Here is a 27425-nt window from a genome sequence, read left to right on the forward strand (position 1 = left end):
TTATTATTATTTTTATTTTCTTGTGATTTTCTCAACATGTACACATCTATCTAAACCCTGAAAGTAATGGAACAAAAAACACTGAAAACTAACCCACACAGTTTGATTAAACAAATGAAAATAAATTCTTTGCACAAGGTCGACTTCCTGTAATTTTCCGGAGCTTTCAGCTGCATCTCATGGCCTTCATCGGCTGCTGGAGGATCCTCGGTTTATTTTTGCTGAGATGCAGCTGAAAGCTCCAGAACTTCCCAATAAGTGGACCCTTGTGAAGGGAATATTTAGAGATGCACAGATACCGATACGGATATTGATCAGATACTGACTTTAAATAGACCGGTATCCGTGACAACGGGACGATCAGATACCGTCATTTTGATAAATAACAATTAAGTACATTTATATCTATGTGTTTATTTGTAACATTTTGTTTTACAATGTTAGAAAAGGCAAAGTTTAAGTCAAGTTGGATGTTTCCTAACACATAAAAGAATGATCCCAGTCTCTTTCACACAGTGAGACAAACGTATTGATTAAACACTGGTATCTGATCGGCTAATACCCAAAACTCAGGTGTCTGTATCAGGACGGAAAAAGTTGTTTGCTGCATCCCTAGGAATTTTGTCTAACCACTATTTCTAAGGTCAATAATTTTGCTCCAACCTGAACCTTTAAAGTGTTTATGTTTCTCATATTTATATCTAGTTTATGAATTATTGAGTAACAAAATAACATGAATTAGTAAGAAAAACCAGTCACACGTTTATGACCTTGTTTCATCGCAGCTTTGAGCAGTTCTGCATCAACTACTGTAACGAGAAGCTGCAGCAGCTCTTCATCGAGCTCACCCTCAAGTCAGAGCAGGAGGAGTACGAGGCCGAAGGCATCACGGTCAGTAAAGCCTGCATTCTCTCTACTGTCCACCAGGGGGCGACTCCTCTGATTGTATGGAAGTCTATGAGAAAATGACTCTACTTCTCTCTTGAGCTCCTAATGTGATTGTGTTTGCAAATTGTGTTTCTTTTTCAATTTCAAATTGATAATTAAATGCATCACTCTGCTTTTACGTCAAAGCAATTTGCAGTAAGTGCACATATTTAAAGAAGATGCTGCAACCAGTAGAAGTTAACTCTTGTTATTGTTGGAATTATGGCGTCTTGTATTTATTCGCAGTTATTGTCTTGAATGAGTACATTTCTGCTTTACTTTTTCAAGATGTCTTTATTGAATTTCCTCCTCTCTTTCCCGCCCTTTATATCCATTTATATTGTTTTATTATGTGTACAAGAGCGTCTTGTGTCCGGTCTAATATAAATTCACTGGTCAGAGAGCAGGTTGTGGGAGAAACTTTCCTCTCAAAGAGTCCATTATCGTCCGACATCAGGACCGTGGGCCGCGCTCTGTGTCATCTCTGTGGAAACTATGAGGCTGTCAGTGCAAACACAACCCGACACTGCTGCACTCAGCAGGCAGAGCTGTGTGTGTTCATGTGTCTGTTCATGTGTGTGTGTGTGTGTCAACATACAAGTGGGTGAGCGGCGTTTCTGTGTGCCAGGATTCCTGGGATTCTGCAGATGATTGACTTCACAGCTGTTAATTAACTTTTAAAACAATTGTATCAGGTTCAGACTAAGATATCAGGAAGGATGTTTGTCCAAGGAGGGTTTTTTCTTGGAATCAAAGTCCAGACGAGAAGATAAACAGCTCCTAAAAGAACAATTTAATTCAGTTAATTATTATTATTATTAAATCCTCATGGTGTTTTACTGATGTAATGCTTGTTTCTTTGCAGTGGGAGCCGGTTCAATACTTCAACAACAAGATCATCTGTGACCTGGTGGAGGAGAAGTTCAAAGGCATCATCTCCATTCTGGTGAGGAGACGCTCTGACGCTCTGTTTCACGGCGTTGGAAACTAAGGTTTTATTTCAAAAGAGAGCTCAGTTATGAGTGGCTAAACTACCCAAATAACTTAATTAAGGTGTCACATTAAAGTTCAACATTTTAGGAAATCCTGGAGTCTTGTCGTCAACGTGACTCCAGGAAATCACGAACTTGACCGACAAGATAGTTAAGACACCTGAGAAGCCGTCATAGTAAACTGTTTGGAAAAGGGGCATGCACTTAAAAAAAACACTTTATCAGGTGATTGGATGAACCATCTGTCAATAAACTCTAAACAAAGCCAGTCGGAAGAAGAGTTAAAACCTTTTTTTTCATCTATAAAAGCCTTCCAATGTCGTTTTTCGCTCTTCTTTCAATGAAAAAATACTCTCCAGTTCTGATATAACTGATGCTGCTCTACGCTAACCTCCTTTTAGAAGCCGCCATTGTTGTTTAGAACAGACAGTTTCCAATCTGCGTCGTCTCACAAACACACCTAATCACCAGATTTTTGCCAAAACAAATCCCCAGTCCGTCCAGACATCAGAGTCATCGATTTTCTCGTCTAGAATTCCTCATAAATTATGAATTAATTGGGTTTTTTCAAGCACTGATTCCTGCAAACTCTGCATACATACAATAAAACTTAGTATCAGGTGAATGTAAATGATTTTGTCCTCCCGTCACAGGATGAGGAGTGTCTGAGACCCGGAGACGCCAGTGATCTCACCTTCCTGGAGAAGCTGGAGGACACCGTGGGAGGACACGCACACTTTGTCACGTTAGTTTGATTCCTGTCCTCGTCATGTATAAAGACTGCAATGCCCCAAACATGACCAGTCCATATAATGATTTATGCTGACTGTGTGTGTGTGTGTGTGTGTGTGTGTGTGTGTGTGTGTGTGTGTGTGTGTGTGTGTGTGTGTGTGTGTGTGTGTGTGTGTGTGTGTGTGTGTGTGTGTGTCCCCCTGCCCTGCAGTCACAAGCTGGCTGATGCAAAGACCCGGAAAGTAATGGGCCGTGAGGAATTCAGACTGCTGCATTACGCTGGAGAGGTCAACTACAATGTCAACGGTATGTATGTGTTTGTGTGTGTGTGTGTGTGTGTGTGTGTGTGTGTGCTGTTAACACCGTCCATATTTGAATTGTCTCTCTTTTATTTGCAAGCAAGCAGATAAGGCAAAGCAGCAAAACCAGTTTAATCTCACAGATGTTTGGAGGTCAAACTCATTACCAGAGCCGATTACAGTATTTCTGCACAGTTGCAGATAAAGATCAGGCCACTATGATATTATTAATATTATTATAGTAGAATTATAGTAGAATTGGATTCTAATGGTGGAATTGTTCCCAACTTGTGTAATAAAAACTTTTTCAATAACTTGAGAGCGTTGTTGAGTCCACAAATCAACATTTATTAAAAAAAGATAATAATTTTCTAAATTCACAATATGTTTTTATCTAACGAAATATTCTGCTTTAATCCATATTTGTTGACATTAAGCCTTTTGAAAACACAACATTGTGAAGGATACTAGTTTTACCAAAACTATTCAGATTTTTTTCATTATTCAACTCTACTCTTGGTTGTCAATCTGTAAACACGTTGCGAACAGATGAGACGTAAAAGAAAAGAAAATATTTCTATAAGTTAATGATGGAATTATTATTTATTATTCTTGTTATTTATTATATTTTATTTGTTTTATTTTTCTGGACAATATAACAGATGGAGATATTTGTTGCTTTTTGCCTTTTTTATATTTACATCCCCAGGAAATATTCTTTGAAAAAAGGAAAGAAAATAATAATCAAAATTCTCCCCAAAAATAATAAATAACAAAATTAAATGGTTTAACATTTATTATATTTAAATTTTCTATATTTTGTTCCTCATATATGTGCTCTTGCACTTTATATATTAGCTTTTGCACCATTTTTAAAAAATTAGATAAACCTAAAAACCTAAGAGGCTTTTCATGTAAAAAAAAAAACTGTGCATGAAGTGCAGAAATAAATTGACAGAAGCTAAACAATGTTTTAAAAACAGCAACATTGAAGAAGTATGGAAATATTCAGCGAATACAAAAAGTGTTTCTGTTGGACGAGGGAGTTCACATTCTTATGAAGTGATCAAGACAACAGAGGAACATTGAGGATGTGTCGGGAAGATGAACAAACTGGGAGGCAACTAACTGTCGATTAACAGTTTCTCTATTCAACAATAGAATCTGACTTTCTTGTATTTAAGCTTTAACACTGTATAACAAAACTGATTCCTTCTTCTCTCACTCAGGATTTCTGGACAAGAACAACGACCTGCTCTTCAGGAACTTAAAAGAGGTGATTTTAGAAATGAACAGAAAAAAAATGAAACATTTTTTGTAAAGTTCAGCATGATGTTAATAAACTGTGTGTGTTTGCAGGTGATGTGCATGTCGGAGAACAAGATCCTGAACCAGTGTTTTGACAGAGAGGAGCTGAGTGACAAGAAACGTCCAGAAACGGTGAGACGCCATGTTGTTTTTCCCCTCTTTGTGTCTTTTATTTTCCCCTTCATTTTTTTTTCCTACACTCTCATAAATCATACTCCCATACATCCCAGCATAGTTTCCCACAGCAAAAACAAACAGTGGTGTGTTTCCCCTCTCTCTCTCTCTCCCTCTGCTGTGGGGTGGGAGGTCTGACGGGGATTCTCTGCAGCCTCCCTCTCTCTGAGGAATGCCCTGACACTTGTATGCCCTTCACACACACACACACACACACACACACACACACACACACACACACACACACACACACACACACACACACACACACACACACACACACACACACACACACACACACACACACACACACACACACTGTCACAGGCTGGCAAGTTAGATTCCCAGTCCTCCACACTGGTCCCAGTGTTCAGTCTCCAGCTGACAGCCAGTCACATCAAGCCTCCTCTCAGCTCTCCATCTCGGCCTGCAGGACGCGATATCGACATTCACTCTCCTCCTCTACTACCTGCCTTCGCCTCCTTCATCCTTTTCACCTTCATCACCTTCTCCTCTCATCTGTTTGTGTGTCTGCCCCTCCAGGCGGCCACCCAGTTCAAAGCAAGTCTGGCGAAACTCATGGAGATCCTCATGTCGAAGGAGCCGTCGTACGTCCGCTGCATCAAGCCCAATGACTCCAAACAATCAGGTATCCGCTCGTGTTCTTTTTCTCGTTTAGTCTGGTAGAAAAGAAAGAATATTGAGCTGAAACAGACTTATCATCGTGAGCTACAATCACAAGAGAATAAAAACTCTTGTGTGTGGAGTTTAAACAAAAAACAACTCAATTTAGGTCCTTTTTTATCTTAAAAATCTCACGATGGACATAATGGATAAAGGATTCAAAATGTTTCTTGTCAGTATTCTAAATCCAGAAGCTTTTATCATCGAGTCATTTATCAGAACACGTGTTTATTTGTCCTTTTCCATAATAAATGACACTGATTTGGGCATTTAGAGGTAAAAATAAATAAATTTGGATACAGTGAAGGAGGGTAATATTCAGAGAAAAACTTAAAAAAATCTTAATATTGGTACATTTACATGAAAAAACTTGGCATTTCTTACAAATACTGTGATCATTCCACTCCTATAAGAATACATTTTTGTTAATTGTTATCACTACTAAATACTTTTAAGTTTAAATCTAAATATCATCGAATGTTATGTCAGTGAAATCTTTCTCACTTGATGAATTTATGTGGTTGGAAATTTCAATTTCAAGTGTTTGACATATTAAAAAAAACAGTGTTGCTTTAGTTCTATAAGTTAAAATGTGATCAAATATTTTAGGTCAAGTCATAAAGTGGATTAACTGCAAAGATAATTCTTCATCTTGTGTTTTAGACACATTAGACATTAGAGGTCTGATTGATTCTATTCAGACCTGATTGATTATCTCTTTGTAGCCAAAGTTTGAACATGTCATCTTGAATTTTGGTGTCTGAATTTGACCGAACCAAATTTAATGACCAGCTGAATCTGAGCAGCTTTAATGTAAATTTTAAAAAATATGCTTTTGGACATTCTTTATCTTAAAAATTACCCTTAAAATCAAGCTTTTGATGGATTACGCCTTTTATTAGCTTCATGCTCTTATTGTTTTCAAAGGTTAGATCCCAGTTTTACGTAACTGTTCTTGTAAACACACAATGGAAGCAGTTTATTTCCCCAGAAACCTCAAGTTAATCCGGTGCTTTCTCCAAGTCCAACCCAAACAGTTTGTTTTCAGCTCTCCGTGTGGTCGTCAGTGCATCGGGCCGGCCTTTGTTTCTCCTCCACAGTCGGCCTTTTGTTTCATTCCTCTGTGCTTTGTCACTCCTACTTCTGCTGTTTAGCATTTACCGGTTTTCTCCGGTTCATTTTGTCCAGTAGACTTTATATAAATATATAAATGTATGTTTTCTTCTCTCTCTCGTCTCGTCTCAGGTCGATTTGACGAGGTGCTGATCCGCCACCAGGTGAAGTATCTGGGGCTGATGGAGAACCTGAGGGTGAGGAGAGCCGGATTCGCTTACAGGCGGCGCTACGAGGTTTTCCTGCAGAGGTGATCAGATGTTTTTTATTTTTACCAGTAAAGTACCATCACATGGAAGCACTGTATGAGGAAAATAATCAAGTATATGTGCCCTTTATGTGTTCTTGTACACAACCAATATGTCCAGAGTAGACTCACAAAAAGACACAACAAGAAGTGAAGGATACAGATGATTTATTTCCTACAAAGAAGCACTGATTTAATAATATAATAATAATACATTTTATTTGTATAGCGCTATAAAAGGTACTCGAAGGCACTTTACATGGTGAAGAGAGAAAACAATAAAACAAATAACAATATAAGCAAGGCAGAGAGATTACATTATGACAGAAATAAACAAAACAACAAGAAAAAAGAGATACATAACTATCATCACAGGTTGAAAGCAGATTTAAGTGAAGTTTTGAGGAGAATCTTGATTTTGTGAGAGAATCAGTGAAATATTCCTTTTACCTCAATATAAAAGAACCACTACAGTCTAAAAGTAAATACCTGCTTCTGCATCACTAGTATTGTTCCTCCAGTTGCAACAGGTTTTTATATATAAGGGTTCAGTCCCAGTATTTGTCCCGTCCTGTGAGCAAGACACTCGTCCTCCTACTACATTCACTTCTTTGAATAAGAGTGTCGGTTTATTCCTAAACTGTAGATCTAAAAGAGTAAGATTTGCTTCCCAGATTACGATAATTTGTGCTAAAGAAGTGGTGTAGCTAACCTTTGAAGTTTCATTCCTGAATTGTAGTATTTACTTGTGTTTCTGTGTGTTTTAGGTATAAGTCCCTGTGTCCAAACACGTGGCCTAACTGGCAGGGGAAGCTGTCTGATGGAGTGGCCACGCTGGTCAAACACCTGGGATACAAGCCTGAGGAGTACAAACTGGGCAGGTAAGACACACACACAAACTATACTTTCAAAATGAGTGGAAACATGTCTCAGCTCTGTAAAATGAGAGATCTTCTAAAGGGAGTCTGGTGCTCTGGAACAATACCACTTCTGTCCACGGGGGGCGCCAAAATCAACACAAAATAGAAGTTCCTCGTAGTAACTTTAGGAAGTAGCGTTGAGCTTCTTTTTAAACATGCATCCCTGTGCTTTTTCTTGACCCTGATGTGAACTTTAAAGTTTATATGATTAATCACATGTTTTACCTTTTACTCAATCCTTTAGATCCAAACTCTTCATCCGTTTCCCAAAGACCTTGTTTGCCACAGAGGAAGCACTAGAGACCAGGAAACATAGTCTAGGTGAGAGCCGCTGAAGATTTGTGCCGAATAGTTTTCATTATCCTTGTTTCCTTTTTTTTTAATTACATTTTGTATTTTTCCCCCCGACAGCCACCAAACTGCAGGCTGGATGGAGAGGCTACAGCCAAAAGTCCAAATACCAAAAACTCAGAACCTCAGGTGAGGAAACTAGCTTTTCTTTTCTGCTTATGTCATTTAAAAGTTCCCCTTCAACCATTTCTCTGTACGTTGATTTGTATGTATTTATAATTATGTAAATACTTGCAGCTATCGCGGTCCAGGCCTGGTGGAGAGGGATCCTGGCCAGGAGGAGAGCTCAACGCAGGAGACAAGCTGCAGATACTATCCGCAGGTACGACACCAGCAGAATCCACTCACTGTGTGATAAACACACCTTCATCACAAAGCTAATGTTTCATTTCCTCCTCTCAGGTTCATCAAAGGCTTCATCTACCGCCACAGAGAGAGGTGTCCGGAGAACGAGTACTTCCTGGACTACGTCCGCTACTCGTTCCTCATGAAGCTGCGCAGGAACCTTCCCAAGAACGTCCTGGACAAGAGCTGGCCGACGCCTCCAGCTGCTCTCACTGATGTGAGACGATGCAACACACACACACACACACACACACACACACACACACACACACACACACACACACACACACACACACACACACACACACACACACACATGCATATAGGTTTTATGTTAGAATAAAATAAAATCTGTATTCTTCTGTGAGGATTTAGGATCAAAGCTGATATGTTGTATTAATATTCACTATCACATTTTACTTTTAAAAATGTTTTATTTTATTTGCACACACATAGGACTTCATAAAATCCAGATAATAAAGAAAATGTGCCAGAAGATTTGAAAGAAGCAATCGACTCTACTTTAGGAGAAAAACAAGCAATTACAAAAAGGGAGAAAAAGACAACTAAGCTACCATAATTTAGGAAAATACAAAAAATATATATAAATATATATAATAAAAATGCAAAAATATAAGGACATTTATTTATTTAAATATATATATATATATATATTTTTGTATAATAAAATTCCTTTTATTTGCAAAAATGTAAGTCAATTTATTTAAATATATATATATTTAAATAAATTTCCTTATATCTTTGCATTTTTATTATATATATATATATATATATATTTAAATACATTTCCTTACATTTTTGCATTTTATTATGCAAAAATATAATGATATTTATTTATATATATATTTAAATAAATGTCCTTATATTTTTTCATTTTTGTTATTATATATATATATATATATTTAAATACATTACAAATACAAAAATGCAAAAATATTTATTTATTTGCATTTTTATTATATATATATTTATATATGTATTTTTACCAAAACCCGTTCTTTTCCAGAGCGAACATTTTGGAGACACCATTAACACGATAATTCCGTGTTGTTAACAGTCCGATAATAAACATTCCATCAATACTATGAATAAATGATTATAGATTATTGTAAAACCTATTAAAAAAATGTCTCATCAGTTCACGTTAACGGACTCTTATTGACAGCCAGTAGCGTGATAAAACTATGTGATCAAACTGCATCATATTCATCATTTTGAAGTATTAGACTGTGTTTAACATGTTTTTTTTGAATAAACACATTTTTTTTTCCTATTAGTAAAATCACTCTATCCGTTTGTGTCTTTAGGCGTCGGAGCATTTGCGTAAGCTTTTCATGCAGAACATGGTGTGGAGCTACTGCAAGAAGATCAGTCCCGAGTGGAAACACCAGGTGAGTTTCTTCTCTTTGTAACCTGACTGTCGGTTCTGCTGCTTCTTCTTCTGCTTCACCGTTCTCACCTCTCTCTGAACAGATGGAGCAGAAGATGATCGCCAGTGAGCTCTTCAAGGACAAGAAGGACAACTACCCTCAGAGCGTTCCCAAACTGTTTGTCAGCACAAGACTCAGTAAGACATTTATCAAACTATGGAGGCTTTTCATGTCGCTCTCTTGTGTAAAAAGATTTAAGCATCCGTCTCCTCTTTGTTCAGATGGGGAGGACATCAACCCCAAAGTGGTCCAGGCTCTGGGCAGTGAGAAGATGAAGGTAAGTCTCAAAGCAGAGGGGTTGTTTTTGAAGTGTGTGAGTCTCGTGGATCGTTTTCGTGACCTCTGACCTTCTGTTCTCAGTACGCAGTTCCAGTCACAAAGTACGACAGGAAAGGCTACAAGGCTCGGCCTCGCCAGCTGCTGCTCACCTCCAACTGCGCCGTCATCGTGGAGGAGGCCAAGCTGAAGCAGCGCATCGACTACGGAGCCCTGAAAGGTCAGAGGTCAACAGCCGGTCGTCATTTGCTATAAGGGGGTTGTTTCTTCTGGGTGTGGACGGTGTTAGTATTCTTTAAGGAGTTGCTTTTGTGTCTTTATTATCCAGCTGAGAGCAAAACAAACAAACAAATCAAAAAAATTCTGATTAGAAGTGTAACCCCAGAACCCACTGGCAGGATTGAAAAAGCATGTTTTCTTTAAACAATTCCCGAAATGAACCATTTATTACAGCCAGAAGGTTTAAAAATAACGACTTTACTGTCAGATTTTCATCTTTCCAACTGTATTCGAACACATCGTGTGAAGAACGCATTTGTCAGAAACAGATGAAAGCTTTAATTTGTGATATTTAATAAAAAAAACAAACTTTATTCTACATGTTTAATTTCGCTATAAATAAACTGCTCTAACTAGTTCCTGTAAAAAACATTAAATTCTGAGCTCCTCTCCGCAATTATGAAGCCATGATTGATTAGGCTGAGACAGTCACGTTACAAAAAATCTTGAAACTTTTACTGAACTGCAGACTACTGAAAATGTAAAAATGTAAATAATTTTCCAACATTGGTAACACTTTTCTATAAATCAGAGATTCCATATTTTTTCATTATCAAAGAAATTCAACTTGTTTTTTTTCCTTTTATATGATTTATGTCTCTATAAATGTGTTATACGGCACAACATATATGTTTGAGTTCTTTCTTCTCCTAGTCATGATTGTTCTGTTTCCATAGAGATGCAGGACTTTATATATTGAAGTGAAAAACGAGGCCACAGAGAGAAAAATGTGACACAAACAAAGCGTTCAAAGTTCTGTTCATTGAGACGGTCTCTCTTCTGCAGGTATCTCAGTCAGCTCTCTCAGTGACGGCTTGTTTGTTCTGCACGTGCCCAGTGACGACAACAAACAGAAGGTAAAAACCCAAGGACTCAACATACATTAAACAGATCTCATGTGGTTTTTTATGCTTCACTGTCAACATGTTTGATGGTTTTTCCTCACAGGGAGACGTGGTTCTGCAGAGCGACCACGTGATCGAGACCTTGACCAAGATAGCGATCTGTTCCGACAAAATAAACAACATCAACATCAACCAGGGCAGGTGAGGAGCAGAGCATGACTCATCTTTAAAGTCACTGTGAGGAACTTTAACCTGGTCCTGAATCAGTCTCAGTTTAGTCCTGATCCTCTATATGATCTACGAGACCATCAGAGAGAAGATTGTCTGTTTCTATATAGTTATTCTAAATGCTTAATGCACTCTAGAACCAGAACCAGAACCAGGACTGATCGGGTCCGACTGTCAGACCCTGCTGCAGTAAAATTAGAGGTTTTCTAAAGTGACTCTGGTGCTCAGAAGCACTACCACGTTCATCCACAGGGGGCGCCAACATCTACACAAAAAGAAAGTTCCTCGTAGTGACTTTAAGAAAAGCCTTTTTTCATGTGTGTGTCTTTACATAACGTTAACGTCAGTATGTGAATGAACCTCTAACCATCAAACCCTCCTTCTGCTCCTCCTCCAGTATAACGTTTACAGTGGGTCAGGGGAAAGAGGGCATCATAGACTTCACGCCCGGATCAGAGCTGCTGGTCGCCAAGGCCAAGAACGGACACTTGTCTGTGGTGAGTTTTAAATCTTTTTTTCAGGAATTGTTCGTTAATCATATCTGACGCTCTAAACTAAAATGAAAGCAACATTTTGATAAAAGAGGTCTTAAAAAATCTACATTTTAGTAAATACTTTACAGCTAAATCAAATTGTTTACAGGATATTCAACCTTTGTTTCTTTATAATTCATTTAATACTTGACTTTTTTCTTTACAAAGCTTTTATAAAGGTAATGAAAGTAGTCCATGAATATGAGATATGAGTTTACAGTAAATTTAAATTCCTCCTCTGCATTCTGAGGTTGGTTTTATGGCGTTTTGCTGATTACACTCATTGTCTTCTTGATTCCTCACAGTGCTTTTTGTTTGTACTTCCTCTGTTGTTCTGGAGAATAATGCAACAAAAAACGCGTTGAGCATAAACGCCTTTTACAATTTCATTGACAAAAATATTTGAAAGACAACTTTGAAGTTGAGTGAAGTGTTTTTTAGCAGCTTTAGCAAGTTTTTCTTTCACAGTTTTTGAAGGATTTATTTATCAAACCAGATAATAAAAATAATGATTTAATTATAATAAAAGGCTCCTATCAATCAAGGCATCAGTGTTCTTTACAGTTGTTGTTGTTGTTGTTGTTGTTGTTGTTGTTGTTGTTGTTCGTAGAATGTGTTGAGCAGACGTCTCTGTTGACCTCTGACCTTTCCTAACGTTTTTCTCCTCTTCCAGACGGCTCCCAGACTGAACTCCAGATGATGGACACTCGTACCTACGATCACCTGACACCTTCTCCCATCCTCCAATCACACGACTGCAGACCCCGCTCTGCCTAAGCCAATCAGACGCCAGCTGCCACCTAACAAAGTGGCTTGTGCTTCCAATTAAAAAAAAAAAAAAAAAAAAAAAAAAAAAAAAACAGTTACAAAAAAAAAATACAGCTAAACTAATTGATATATTTATGTTTATATATTATATTTTTTGGGGGGGATTAATACTGTTTGAATATTCTGATTTTATATATAAGGCCAAGGAATAACAAATATTTTTGGTGCACTTTTCTTGCACCGTGTGTGTTTATTGTGCTTTATTCGGGAACATGACCAAGAAAACAACGAGGGGAGAGTCAGAGTCAATGTTGTTGATGAAAATCAGGGTTAGTTGTTGCCTGTTGCCTCTTTTTTTTTAACTTTTTTCTGCTCGATTTACAGAATGAATTCTTATTTCTTGCTGACACGACGTTTCTAACAGTTTGTTATTGAAAGGCCGACGGTATGTTGGAAAGCTGTTGAGAGGTTTCGTGGAGGAGGAAGTGTCCGGATGTGGCTCTCTAAAACAGAAAAAACAGTTGGATGTACTACTGAATATAAAACACAAATATATGTGTACACGGGTGTAAAAGTACGTGAGAGAAGGCCAGAGAACGATGAAAGAACGCAGCGGTTTATTTTCGTGCCTTTTTTCTCTTTGACGAATTTAATTCACACTCTGAATAAAGAAACCATGACGCTCAGCGACAGAATGAGTCGAGTTAAGTGTAGATAACAGAAACCCGTCGACTGTACAGCTTCTTCTCCCGTTTGTTCAGAACCACGTGACCTGCTGTGACCTCAAAGGCCTCCAGCATCTCACCCTCTGTAGTCGAGCGACATTTCCTCTCTGCTGTCGTAGAGACGAGGGGCTTCGGCTGAACTGGTCTGATAGCTTCATGGGATGTATGTGTGTTGATAAAGAGAGTAAAGTCAGTTCTCTTCAAGGACTTTATATATTTACTTATTTGTCAGTTTAAAAGATGGTTTTGCACGTCAGTTCATCGTTGTATCATTACGTTTTGTGTGAAGACGCTCAGTAAACTACATACTGTCGTCTCCCACAATGTACGTCACCAAAACGGTTGTTAGCTTGGAATGCTAGCTATCTTAGCTTTGTTCCACCCTCACAGCAACTCTTTTTATTAGACTGGAAGAGAAAGAAGGATAAGACCTCGTTGTTAGTGAGAGTACATCCTGTTTCGAAACACACAGACATCGTAGCTTCAGAAAGAGACGTTGCTTCTAATCACGTATTTTCACAAAATTTGATTTTCTTGAGGTGCAAAATTATCTTTTGAATTGACAAACATCACATGCACAATTTAAACAGGATCAAAATATTATTTATATCTCGCCGTTGACTTCCCACATACATTTTTTCTGAAATTTGTCCATGTTGGTCTACAAGAAAAGGCGTGAATTCGCTTCTCTTTTCAATATATCACTCCATTTATACAATATGTCTTAGAAACGTGATGTTTTTAAAGGAATAGTTTGACATTTCGGGAAATAACTCACTTTCTTACTGAGAGTTAGATGAAAAGATTGAGTCTGTATGCTAACTAGGAAGCTACAGCTAGGAAACTGCTATAAAAGCTTGCTGTTTCAAGTCATTATGCTAAGCTAACTGTCTCCTTGCTGTAGCTTCGTATTTAACGCACAGATAGGAAAGTCGTATCGGCAAAACAAAGCACATTAAATTCATTTTCAGGGTACAAAACTTCTAAATTGTCGTGCAACACTAAAGAAATCTTCATTTAATCATGACAACAGTTAAATATTTAGTCATCCTCATGAAAAATATCACACCAGTTCAGATTCAAAGCCTCCTCTAGAACAGTTCTACCGTTAATATCTCTAACTTTGACCAAAGACTGATCCTTAAAATAAAGTTGTCATTGAAAACTTTTGAGAGGAGCTCCAAAATGTTATTTTTGTTTGTTTTCTTTTCGTTCCCGCTCAATGACTTAACTTTTTCTCCGGGTTTTTTGTTTTTTTTGCGAGGCGGGTGCAATATACTCCCTGTCAGAAACTGTGCTACTGCACTTAAAAAACCACACTAGCCAAAGACCCTGTTGATTTCTAGTGATTCTGTGTTTGTATGATTTATATGATTTTATTGTGTCGGTTCTGGACGTGTTGTTGTTTCAGGAGGGAGATCTAAATGTACAGTTTGTGTTCTGTGTTATACGAGACGAGAGATTCAGGCCAAGTGAGGTTTGATTTTTGAGGGAGGAAAAAAGCTTCTGGTAATGTTTTGTCGAGGCAAACTTGTTCACGTGCCTTTTTTGTCGGATAGCAATACAACAGATTCGTACAACAGACGGAGGTTCGCCCGTCGCTAACAGGTTTTTTTCCCAGCAGCACTTAAAGGTTTCCTCCCTCTGTTTGTTTGTGTATAAGCTTTATTCAAACCAAAAGTCTGTTCATTGATTTTACAGATGCACTCCTGTTATCAGACTTACTGTATGCACCAAACCAATGTAGAGTTATACCAACACACTAAAAGATGAGATACTAAAAGATTTGAGAAATAAATTTAAAAAAAGACAAACTGATGAATGGCTGGTTTATTTTGTCGTCCCTTTTTCTGCTGTGCCTAATGAAACTTATGTATTTTACAGTTCAGTGACCACGTTTACATGAAAGAATATTCACATTATTGCTCTTATTCTGAAAAAGTTAACTGAAACTAAATTTAGACCAAATTGTAAAACTAAAATTCACAATTTGAAGCCATGTTATTGAAGTTTAAATCTGGGTTTAGCTAAAAACAGTAGTTTAAGATTGAAGTTACTAATAGCTTATTATTGTCTTGATGTAAGCGATGTATAAACTTGTAGTTTTTAAAGGAATAGTTTGACATTTTGGGACATAAATAGATGAAAAGATTGATATAACTCATTGTCTGTATGCTAACTATGAAGCTACAGCCAATTAACAGCTAGATTAGCCAATTTGGTGTGAAACCGCTAGCTTTGCTCTCTCCAACGGTCATTAAAGGCTAGCTCTTTCTAGTCCTTATGCTAAGCTAAGCTACCTGTCTTCTAGCTGTAGCTTCATATTTAACAAACAAACATTAAAGAGAGGTTGTCTGCTGTTGCTAACAAGTTCACTATATATTTAAATTTCACAACTGGTTTTCCGCTACATCAGTTATCAGTTATTGCACATTTAACTAAAGGGTTTAATGCAAAGTATCAGTACTTGTACATTAGTCTGAGTACTTCTTCCATCTGTGTGCAGTTTAAAGTTTAAGGTGTCTTAAAGCGTCCACTAGGTGGCGCCCTCGTTGAGAACATCTTCATCAGTGTTTTTTGTTTTTCATCTGTCCTTTCCACTGGACCATGTGAACCAATACCTCTCATGTATTTCTAGGAACTGCAAGTTTGGCAAGAAGTTGGAGGTAAACAGTTGAGTCACCTCACAGGTCAGTGGGATGATTTATGTCTTCTGTACATACCAAGAAGTACGACCCCGAGCCTTCCACTTAGCACTTACTGTATTCGTATTAGTTTGTTGCACTTATTGTATTCGTATTAGTTTGTTTCTGTACTTTTGCTCTGGTTTATGCTCTTAGATGCTTGTTTAAGAAAGGAGATGCACTTATGACTTCTGGTGACTAGTAGTTCTCTTGAATACCTATGTTGAATACACTTCCTGTAAGTCGCTTTGGATAAAAGCGTCTGCTAAATGACTGTAATGTAATACCATATAGGTACTTATAGAAACCTTATAGACATGTGTTATGAATGTGTTTTTGGGCTGGAATAAACTCAAACCAAGAAAAAAGAGGTAGGACAACACAAAAAACCTTCCAAAATGCAAAATAATAATTATATTGAGCTCATTTAAGTGTATTAATAACATTTAAATTCCCCATTTTCATTCAAGCCTTCCTTGTATTTGTTTTTATAAATAATACAAAATATTTAAATGTAGTTTCATTATATTAACTTCACTGATTTTAACATACCTAAGCGAATGGTTAAAATGGGATGATTTATATATTCTGTAGGTACCATACAGGTACTTATAGAAACCATATAGACATGTTATGAATGTGTTTTTGGGTAGAAATAAATTAAAAGCAAGAAAAAAGAGGTAGGACTTCATAAAAAACATTCCAAAATGCAAAATAATAATTATATTGAGCTTATTAAGGTGTAGTAATAACATTTAAATTCCCCATTTTCATTCAAACCTTCCTTACAAAATATTTAAATGTTTTTTATAAATAATTTTGACAAAATATTTAAATGTTTATATTTCATTATATTAACTTCATGTTATGAATTTTTTTGGGTAAATAAATAAAAGCAAGAATGGTCAATTATATTGAGTTTATTAAGGTGTAGTAATAACATTTAAATTCCCCATTTTCATTCAAACCTTCCTTACAAAATATTTAAATGTAGTTTCATTATATTAACTTCATTGCTTTTGACATACCTAAGCCAATAGCCCCCCCCCTCTTTTTTTTTTTTCTTATCACACATGTAACAGTGTATCTGCGCTCTGATTGGCTCCTGCCGGTCTCTAGCTCATCCAAGAGCCAATCAGCGTGCAGGGTTGTTTGTGTTCACCTCTATAAAGCTCCAGCAATGAGGGATGAAGAGGAGAAAGAGTGACTCAAAGACACCAAAAAAAACGTGCTTTTTTTTTTTTTTCTGTGTGAATTCTCTGTGTGTGTTTTTTCTGTCGTCGAGGGATATTTTGGACATTTGACTTTTTGGACTCTATTGTCCTCACCTTGAATCCACAGACTCAGGTAGGTCCGCACCGAGGATGCTCCACAGCAGGAGGACAGGCTGACTCATATATTTGATTCATTCAGAAAGAAATCATCATTTTTGCAATGATTTTTCTTTTCCTGCAGCAAAGTGTCTTTATCTATTTGAGCTTTTATTTCTTCCTCTCTGTGTTGTTGTCTTTGTTTAATGGCTGCAGAGAGGAAACTGCAGCTGCACTCTTATATGAACTTTAAGCCCATCAGGGTTGTTATTGAATAAGTCATTTCTCCTCTGAGTTTTTTGGACTATTATGTAATTGTACTGCAAAAAAAAAATAATTTTTTTATATTTAATGCAAAATAGTCCCAGAACCAGACAGAATACATTTTTGCTGCCTGGTTCTGGTTGACTGTCTTTGTTTCAGCCAGCAGTGAACTGTACTGTTGTTGATGCTGAACAGCTGAGCGCCTCTTTGCGTGGAGTTAATCCAGAAAGTTGTCTTCAAAATAAAAGCATACAAAAAGCCATTGAGACAAAAAGGCAGAAAAAACAAGTTTCTCGTTCGTTGTCATTATTGAAATAACAGTAAACATCCTAATTTAATCCCACATCACTTGTATTATCTTATAAACACTCGTTGTGTATTTTCCCCCCTCCCTAGCGAAACCGTGCAATGCAGAGATATTCATTCGACTTTTATTTTGAAAAAAGAAACCGGAACACGGATGTTTTGTTCGGGCTAGCTTCACTTTCGCTAGCTTGAGATGCAGATTTGGGTGGGTGGTGGTGGTGGGGGGGTGTTATGTGCAGATGCTTTCAGTCCAGTTCAGACCAGTTCCAGCACTGCTCTTCATTCACCGCAATACATACTTTGATACAATGAAAAACACCTGCAAAATGCGATTTATTCACACGTTAAATTGAAGTCAGGTCATGTTCTTCTGTGACGTGATGTCATTTCCTGTCTTTATCAATAAGTTTTTTAAATATATTTTTTTTGCAATAAAGCATTCATTCAAAATATACATATTTTCATCAACATTATCGTACCCGTGTTTATTAAAAAAAATAATTACGTATCTATTTTTTAATAATTTAATTGAATCAGTGCGTCATCGGGACAGTTATGTATGAACAGTAGCGGTTGAATGACGCCGTGAAAATCTCGCGCCGCGCTGGTTCGAACCGGCTGGATCTCGCGGTGCGTTCACGTGTAGTGGGGTTTTCCTGTAAACACACATTTTGTTATGACCAAAACAGATTTGTCACACAAACTTTAACAGTGAAACATTCACATTTATGCTTATATACAGAGGCAATGAAGCAGGTACAGTTATTACCTGTTTAGGCTACACATATATATATTTTAATATATAATAACAGTCTTTCCCCACAGGCTGTGAATGCAACATCAACCTCACGTGTAGCTGCTGTACCAGCTATTCCTTGCAGCCAATAGGAGTAGAGCGGTGAAATTTAGGCCAATCAGATGCGACTGGGGGCGGGGTTTGTGTTATATATATATATATATATATATATATATATATATATATATATATATATATATATATATATATTATATATATTATATATATATATATATATTATATATATATATATATATATATATATATATATATATATATATATATATATAAATATAAACAAACATCTCAAAATAAGTACACCAAAGCAGATCATATATTAGTATGTGCATGTGTGAATATCAGAATCAGAAATGGTTTATTGCCAAATATGTGACACAAATGTCTGTGTAAACATAAAGCAATAGTAAAATACATGAAAACACATTGAAAATGTACAATTAAATATGATAAACAAACACATAAAGAGTATGTGACACAAATATGGGGGAATCATGCTTGGTAAACATAAATCAATAGTAAAATACATGAAAACACAATGAAAATGTACAATTAAATATGATAAACAAACACATAAAGAGTATGTGACACAAATATGGGGGAATCATGCTTGGTAAACATAAATCAATAGTAAAATACATGAAAACACATTGAAAATGTACAATTAAATATGATAAACAAACACATAAAGAGTATGTGACACAAATATGGGGGAATCATGCTTGGTAAACATAAATCAATAGTAAAATACATGAAAACACAATGAAAATGTACAATTAAATATGATAAACAAACACATAAAGAGTATGTTAAGACATGTATTTGATGTTATATCTATAACAAGTATAATAAACAACAACATACAATGTTTATTTCCATGATAATTGTTTCTAATAAAAATGCAATATCGCTGGCAACAAGCAATTTGTTTATAATATGTGATAATATCTGTTTAGGCTTCCAGTGAATTATAATAATAAGCAATGCATCCCATGTTATCTTGCATTATAATTTAATATTTAACCCTCCTGTTTTGTCTTCCAGGCCGGTGACGTCCCGCCGACATGGCTCCCACCTTGGCCACGGCCTTCGCCCGCCGCTGGTGGATGGCGGTGACGGCGGTGATTGAGAACCTGCTGTTCTCCGCCGTGCTGCTGGGATGGGGATCCCTGCTCATCATGCTGAAGTCGGAGGGCTTCTACTCCTACATGTGCAAAGGGCCGAGTGAGTCAGCTTTTAAGTGTTTATTATGTTTAACAGAAGGAAAGGGGGAGGTTAAGGGGGAGTTTTTTAGAAATGGGGGGACTGCAGAACTCAGTTTGACCCCATTTAGTGGTTTGGGGTACTTGTACTTTACTTGAGTATTTCAATTTCATGCATCTTCATAAATCTACTCCACTACATTTATTTGCTTTATTTAACGATATCAAAACCTGCCAACTACATTACCCATAATGCAACTCTGACTGCCCATAGTTTGTTGAGAGATTGGGACGCTAGAAGCACCTAAAGTATTTCTAAATATTCTTTTTCCTTTTTCAAACTTGTCTAGTTGCCTCAAGTGACATCACTCGAGGCGGAGGTTCAACGTCAAACCTTTAATCCCACCCACCACGATTTCATTGGTTAAACTGTTGAATTTTGGCGAGGGAAAGACGTTGATAGTGATTGGATACTAGCTGTGAACCATTCCCTCTTTGCAGGCTGCAGCCGGGTTTTTACTTTTTCTTTTCTTTTAATTTTATTTCCCCATTTTTTAAGAATGAACTCAATAAATATGTGGACTGCCATACAATATCCAAAGAACTCCAAAAAGCCGAAAGCGTGTAGCTCAACGTATTTAGCCGCTAGCATGACTATAGTCTTGTTTGACTTTGCATTTGACCATTTTTGTGGGGAAAATATCCCCTTAACGTTGGACAGCGAACTCAAAACTTTTACAGGACGCTAAAACTAAGATAATTACTGAGCCGGCTGTTAGGAGCTAACAGCGCAGACAACAGCAACAGTGCTAAAATATCGTTATTTCTATGGAATCGCTTAGATATGTTATAAAGTAGAGATAAAGTACTTGTTTTTGGGTTGATTATAAAAGAAACTGCAAAAGTCAATCTCATTGGTCACTAGCTCCACTGATACTATTACCACTACTTTCACTACTACTACTTGTACTACTGCTAGAAACATGAATACATTTGAGTTATGCAAAGAAGCTGCATGTAGCTCCTCTCACCCACAAACGGCCTCATTCTGGGCTTTTTTTCAGATTAAATCAGAGTTTGAATGGGATGTAAATGGGACGACTTTACACCAGTATCTCTGAGTATTCAACAGACTGAGTGGGTGTGATGGAAATATGCAGATTTAAGGACACACAAACAAGCATACAAAAGGCCTTTTTTGCACCAAGTGCTTTGGTTTCACCTTAAAAAAACCACAAAAGACTTAGCTATTGATCCAACAGTTGGGATTCCCTCATGGAAAACAAGTCAACACACCAGCAGCAGAAAAAGCTTCAAAAGCAGCCAGTGTTCCTGCCAACAAACACATATTTTATTATTATTTTACTCTATTTTTTGCTCTCCTTGATCAAAGGCGATGTGGCGAGCTGCTGCACTCAGACGTTGTTATTATTTTGCGTCTTTATGACATGAAATTGCTTCGGCTCTGAAGATCAAATCAGGTGAGGAGTAGATTTTGTATTCACTCATTGTGGATCAATGTAGGTCAGATTTTAAACACAAGAAGATATTCAAACATCAGATGGATGTGTGAATGAGAGCGTTCTCCTCAGTGATTATCACGCAGGCTGTTTTTAGTCGCTCTGATCATCTGACTGTGTCTCCGTCTGTGTTTCCACAAAGAGAGCTCTGATGAAAGCCTTTTACTGATGTTATCGCACATTTGCCTGTTCACATGAACCCATCTGAGAGCACTATCATTGTCCCTGTAGGTAAAACATGAACTCTCATTTCCCCGTCTGTCAGTGAATGCAGCATTGTTTAATCCTGATAATCCATCGATGTTTTATTATAGCCTGTTTATCCGACTGGATTAGGTTTAGAGTGTCTCTTGGCCGTTGACTCAGCTCCTTCCATGCTGACCTGTTAAGTGATGCTGAATCAGCAGGTTTTTTTATAGTGTGTGTGTCTGAAATCAGGTCAAGTAGGTGCAGATGTTTTTGTGTGTTTGTGTTTGTGTGTGTTTTGACTTGACACTGTGATCAATGTGTTTCTGTGTCCTCAGTGCAAACAGGTGGACGTTTTGTTGCCTAAACCTGAAATGTTTTAAAAGGCTGACGTTCCACCAAAGTTTTCAAGAGAGTCAGTCTCTTTTGAGCCAATAAAGATTTAAACAAATGTTTTTTTACAACAGTAATACCCCTTGACGCTGACTTTTACTGTGTAAAATTGGTGGGAATCCTCTCTGAGATTGCATGCACATCTCCACTTAAAGTTTCTGTTCCTCCGCTGTGGTTTTGTTTTTGAAAAGTGTGACATGTTACTGAAACATGTGCTCTCCCACGCTTTGTTCAAGTGTGTTTGTGTGTGTTTGTGTGGGTGTTACACAGCGGAGCAAAAAAAGTCGTACATTCTCTACGTCTAACTCATCGACCCTCACCTCTCGCCATGTGCCATGACTGCGTCTGTCAGCGTCGTTCTTTCACTGAGATTCTGGGTTGTTTTCTGCAGATGAAATGTGCTTTCTCACAAGAAAAACATGTGTCTGTTTGATGTGAACAGAATGTCCTGAACTGTTCATCTTCTTAAATACTTTGTAAGCGTCCACTTTGGTGTTTCGTAATGCAACAAGGATGTTAGTCGACCTTGTAACCGTCACTCAACCCGCCACCTTTACACAATAACGACTCACTAACGTCCTCTGTGATTGATTTTTCTACCGCCAGTCAGGTTGAGTTGTGCTTCTATACAGGTGAATAAAGACACAGCTTTTAAGCATCCTGGTAATCATTAAACCAGCTGACTGTAGGAGGACTTGTTTGAGCAGTATAAGAGGAAGCTTATAGGAGAGAAAGGAGCGGCAGAAAAAAAGAGCAAAAAGGAATTCTTTAGAAACATAAACACATGAAGAAAAATGTAGTTTATGGTGTTGACATTAATGAGAAACGCCCTCTGAAGGATTACAGGTTAACACATGGTGTGATTCCTCAGTGTGTGTGTGTGTGTGTGTGTGGTCGGGGCTCTTCCCTTATTGATTTGTGTTTGCTGCAGTCGATTGATTAGTCAGCAGCTGAGGACACGGTGGGAACAAATGCATCCAGTTTCTCTTCTGTTAGTCCAACAGTTAATGCTCCAGTGGACGTCAAATACCGACCTGAGAGGGAAGAGCAAATAATCTCCATACTGACAGGAAAGAGATGTTTGATCACAAAGATAGTGAGGATAGAACGTCGTTAGCGGTGTCGGTTGGGACATTTTGTACAGATTTGTATCATATAATCATTACCATATCCGCTAGATGAGCTGTTTTTTATGGTTTCCAGAAGACAAATCTGACTAATTCGCTGACTTTTCCTCCAGCGCCACAATGAGGTCGACATTTATCAAGTGAAATATCTCCACAACTATTGGATCGATTGATGAGATGAAGTGTTGTAACTTTCTTGTCTTTCTTTTATCTTTTCATTGAGCGTCATTTTCAGGCGTACCTGTGAAGCTAAAGTCATTCAAAGCAAATGCTAACATGCAAAACTTAAGTGCCGTTCATGACAAACATGACACCTGCTAAACATCAACATGTTGCAGATGTCAGCATTTAGCTCAAAGCTATGCATTAGAATACTGTCACAGAGCAGCTAGCGTGACTGTTGTCTTGATTGTTTTTGCATTTGACCATTTTTTGGGGGAAAAATGTCCCAATAGGTTAGATACAAAAATATTTTACAGGATACTAAAACTCTCGACTGTAAACCAAGATAATTATCATACCACAACTACTAGTACAACTTATAATACTACTGATGAATACAATCTAAAAGTTACAGGATTCAGAGTCTTTTTATTGCCTCTCCACATGGAGTATGCTGAGCTGGCGGCTAGAAGCTAACAGCGCAAACAACAGCAACAGTGCTGGGAGAGCTAACAATGTTACTCCACTATATCTTAAATTGGATTATAGTTGTTCGCACCTCCTTAATGCTCTAAATTTCAAATTCAGCACCTTTTAAATTGCATTAAAATACATCCAGGTGGTTGTTTTTGTGAACTTAAATACATCATGCATCACACTAGAGCTGAATGACCTTTAACCAGACCGCACAGATCACCATAGCTCTGATTCCTCATGTTAAATCAAACCCACTCATTTCGGCAGCTGCTTGTTTTTTTTAAACAACACTTCCATCAGAAGTTCATTAAGCCGCCTCACCTTTCACCCACTTACATCCTCGGCCAATTCTCTGCACCAGGATGCCCTGAACATCATTAAATAACTTCCTGTTGTTATTCTAAATATTCCCCCCGAGCAGAGCGACCTGCATCAACACCTCCTCCACATTTCACACAAGCCCTTCTCAGAACATAGCGCTATCAGACTTTAAGATTTGCTGTTTATTAGACGCAGCAGAGACTGGCTGTTGTTGACAATTTGCCTCCGAGGTTTCTGAAATGATGAGTAAGTGTTTCATACCTCCCTCCCCCAGAAATGAAACATGTTGTAACTGCTGAGTCCATTGTTTCTTCTGACCAAAAACAAGGTGACTGAGGAGTTGTTTTTCCTCCTCTCTGTCTGTTGATACCAGCAGAGTTTCAGTCTAATGGACCAAAATAGACTCCACATGAACCCAGTTTGTTTACTTGTGATTCTGCGGGAGGCCGGCCGAGTCCGTGTGAAGCTGTTACAGGGGGTTCCCGTCCGCCTTGAAGGGGTTCAGCTGTGACTATATGTGGGCGCCTGTTTACCGTTGTTTCCCCTCCAGTTGGTTTATTTGACCTTTAATGAGTCTCATGGCTTCTGGATCAGCAGCTCAGCTCTCAGAGAGCGAGGGGGGGGATATAGTTCAGCTCAGACCTCAAAGAGCAACATTAGATATTAAATACAAAGAAGGCATTACATCACATTACATTTAGACCAAATAGAAACCTAGAGAATGACTATATTACAATTTAAAAGCACTTAATTACATGCAAAAGTCCACAGTAAAAGCATACTAATACATTTACAGAATGGCCCCTTTCAGACTGCTCTGTTATTGAATACACAATATTATTGTTTTATTATTTATGATGCATGAATGTGTGAGCAGCATACAACTACTGCTGCAGTCTGAATTGGAGCTAATGTATGTGCTTTTAGTTTATAAAAATGCTTCATATTTTATTTACAGGTTGTATGTATGATGTAAACAACAATAAGCATCTACAGCTATGCTAGCTGCTGCAGTCCTTTGAGCTAAATGCTGACATCAGCGTGTTAATATGCTCACAATGACAACATGCTAATGTTTACCCGGTGTCCTTGTTTATCCGCTACCATTGTTAGCGTCTTAGTATTGAATGTTATCATGCTAACAGCTGCTAATTAGCATCAAACACAAAGTCATTTTGAATGTCATTGGTTTAACATGTTGGTGGTCATATGCTGCATTTCAGGGTGCTGCAGGAAATTATGTTTGTAAAAAATAACATGGCAATCCAACCAATAGTTGACACGATATTTCACTAAATCCCCCAAAATCTCAACCTCACGAAAAAATCACAGGAATCTTAATGTTGGTCGGATTCATCCTGATGGGAACATGAGTTTCTGTGCAAAATGTCATGCAGTATATGCAAAATCTATTGAGATATTTCCGTCTAAACTGAACACAGACAGACAGCCAAACAAACATAGTATAGTAAAAAGCACAACATTTCCCATGTATATAGTGGAGCAGAAGTATTAATTTACATAAAATGGAAATGCTACAGTAAAGTACAAGCACTTCACAGTAGCACCATTGTACTGTATGTGAATAAATGTAAATACTTTCCACTATTGGTGCAGCTGTAAGATAATAAAACTCTTTCATCAACGTCTAGGAAACATCTCCAACCTCAACTTCTCCAACATGTCCACCTCTGCACCGCCCGACACCGAGGAGTACCTGGAGATGAACGGCTGGCCGATCTGCAAGGACCAGGACGAGATGCTGAACCTGGCCTTCACCGTGGGCTCCTTCCTGCTGTCGGCCATCACCCTGCCGATGGGCATCGTCATGGACAAATACGGTCCACGGAAGCTACGACTTCTGGGCAGGTGAGAAAATCTGAAATCAGTTTTTTTCACTTTTTGGAAAGTTATTGTTTGTTTGGTTTATTTATCTCCATTGTTTTGTGTTTCCCAGTGCCTGCTTCGCCTTCTCCTGCCTCCTCATCGCCTACGGTGCCAATGATCCCAACAGTACGTATGATGTCATCTCACAAATTTAACGGCATCCGTACAGCCTGGCACTTTAATCAATCAGACAGGGAGCTTGGTGTCAAGCAAAGTAATAACATGTGTCCTTGTCAATAATCTGATCTTCCTCCTGCAGATCTGTCCATCCTGATCTTCTTTGCTTTGGCGATGAACGGGTTCGGAGGCATGTGCATGACCTTCACCTCTCTGACAGTGAGTGTTAAAGCTTCATTAAAATGTCAGATTAAAGCTGCTTATTATTGATAAATCCTTTACTGTCCAAAGAGAGACCCCTTGAATTTTTTTTTTTTTTTTTTTTTTTGTAAATCTTCAAGTAAATCTTTGTGCTTTGGACAAATGCAAAACCATCTTGACAGCGCTGACATTTGAGGGAACGGAGAGCCGGAGAGGCCAAAATGGAGGATGCTATCATATTAGTTATGTCAAACCATCTCATTTTAGAAGACCAACGCCCTTCCAGAGTACATGCGGCTCGACAAAACATATAAATACATTATAATATGTTACAAAATAGACCTGAATATACATTCCCTTTAATTATTTTGGGCCTGGTTAGCGAGTTAGCTAGCTTCCTATTTTATATCTATGGGTCTAACATACCGGTTCTTACTTTCGTAATTGGATAATAGCTAGCATGTTAGCAGCCATGCATTGTTTTTACACCTATTTTGCAGGGGATACCTTTTCTTGGTGCCACTTTCTTTGATGACCCGACACTAAAGCTATTCAATGAGCTTCAAAGTTAGTTTATTTAGACAATTTAAAAGAAACAAGACAAAAAAAGAAGGCCAGTTTCTAATATAACGTGAGCAAATAAGAATAGCGTAATGCAGAAGGGAAAGGAAACGAGGAGGAAGAGGACGGAGAAGGCAGTAGAGTGGATTAGAGCACTGTGAAGAGATAGAATCAGACACTGATGAAGAGAAGGTCAGTGCAAAGACAGAGAGAGAGAGAGAGAGGACATTAGAAAAGAGGGACGTAGGAGGAAACAGATGGCTGCTGGGTGAAGGGATGAGAGGAGATGCGTAGACGGGAGACGAGGGGAAACGCTGTCGCTTTGGATGATCTCACCAATCAGAGAAAGTGCTGCATCACATACAAGGAGAGGCCACGTGAGAGAGAGAGAGAGAGAGAGAGAGAGAGAGTCTGCATTAGTAATTTATTATTCACTCTGCTGCTCTGGCTGCGAGCCAAAAAAAGACCTCTCCTCATTACTAATTCATCCACACTGACTGTGTGTGTGTGTGTGTGTGTGTGTGTGTGTGTGTGTGTGTGTGTGTGTGTGTGTGTGTGTGTGTGTGTGTGTGTGTGTGTGTGACTACAGATCGTCCTAACAGTACAATAGAGGTGTCAATACTCTGAGACAGATTTCTGTTTTGATGTCAACAAAGCGTCAGGGTTGGATTGTTGAATGTATAAGTGTTACTTTGC

General features: G+C 37.9%; 2 protein-coding genes across 7 annotated transcripts in view; both read left to right on the forward strand.

Annotated features, from left to right (window-relative positions):
- Positions 1 to 15002, forward strand: part of LOC129092126 (unconventional myosin-Ic-like) — a 63613-nt gene extending 48611 nt beyond the window's left edge. For all 6 annotated transcript variants that reach the window (XM_054599971.1, XM_054600298.1, XM_054600219.1 and 3 more), the window contains 21 exons: positions 786 to 891; positions 1793 to 1873; positions 2573 to 2664; positions 2863 to 2957; positions 4180 to 4226; positions 4310 to 4390; positions 4976 to 5081; positions 6362 to 6479; positions 7244 to 7357; positions 7641 to 7717; positions 7808 to 7876; positions 7985 to 8069; positions 8150 to 8309; positions 9421 to 9504; positions 9587 to 9680; positions 9765 to 9820; positions 9904 to 10039; positions 10885 to 10955; positions 11047 to 11144; positions 11569 to 11668; positions 12378 to 15002. In XM_054599971.1, coding sequence (XP_054455946.1) covers positions 786 to 891; positions 1793 to 1873; positions 2573 to 2664; positions 2863 to 2957; positions 4180 to 4226; positions 4310 to 4390; positions 4976 to 5081; positions 6362 to 6479; positions 7244 to 7357; positions 7641 to 7717; positions 7808 to 7876; positions 7985 to 8069; positions 8150 to 8309; positions 9421 to 9504; positions 9587 to 9680; positions 9765 to 9820; positions 9904 to 10039; positions 10885 to 10955; positions 11047 to 11144; positions 11569 to 11668; positions 12378 to 12404 — 1897 coding nt within the window. In that variant the 3' untranslated portion in view covers positions 12405 to 15002. The remainder of the gene's footprint in view (positions 1 to 785; positions 892 to 1792; positions 1874 to 2572; positions 2665 to 2862; positions 2958 to 4179; positions 4227 to 4309; positions 4391 to 4975; positions 5082 to 6361; positions 6480 to 7243; positions 7358 to 7640; positions 7718 to 7807; positions 7877 to 7984; positions 8070 to 8149; positions 8310 to 9420; positions 9505 to 9586; positions 9681 to 9764; positions 9821 to 9903; positions 10040 to 10884; positions 10956 to 11046; positions 11145 to 11568; positions 11669 to 12377) is intronic.
- A 2092-nt stretch (positions 15003 to 17094) lies between these two features.
- Positions 17095 to 27425, forward strand: part of LOC129090409 (large neutral amino acids transporter small subunit 4-like) — a 28705-nt gene continuing 18374 nt past the window's right edge. The window contains exons 1-5 of the mRNA XM_054598055.1: positions 17095 to 17228; positions 19620 to 19799; positions 25616 to 25832; positions 25921 to 25976; positions 26110 to 26186. Of these exons, the coding sequence (XP_054454030.1) occupies positions 19640 to 19799; positions 25616 to 25832; positions 25921 to 25976; positions 26110 to 26186 (510 nt within the window). The 5' untranslated portion in view covers positions 17095 to 17228; positions 19620 to 19639. The remainder of the gene's footprint in view (positions 17229 to 19619; positions 19800 to 25615; positions 25833 to 25920; positions 25977 to 26109; positions 26187 to 27425) is intronic.

This window comes from Anoplopoma fimbria, chromosome 1 (genome assembly GCF_027596085.1).
Source record: "Anoplopoma fimbria isolate UVic2021 breed Golden Eagle Sablefish chromosome 1, Afim_UVic_2022, whole genome shotgun sequence".
NCBI lineage: Eukaryota > Metazoa > Chordata > Actinopteri > Perciformes > Anoplopomatidae > Anoplopoma > Anoplopoma fimbria.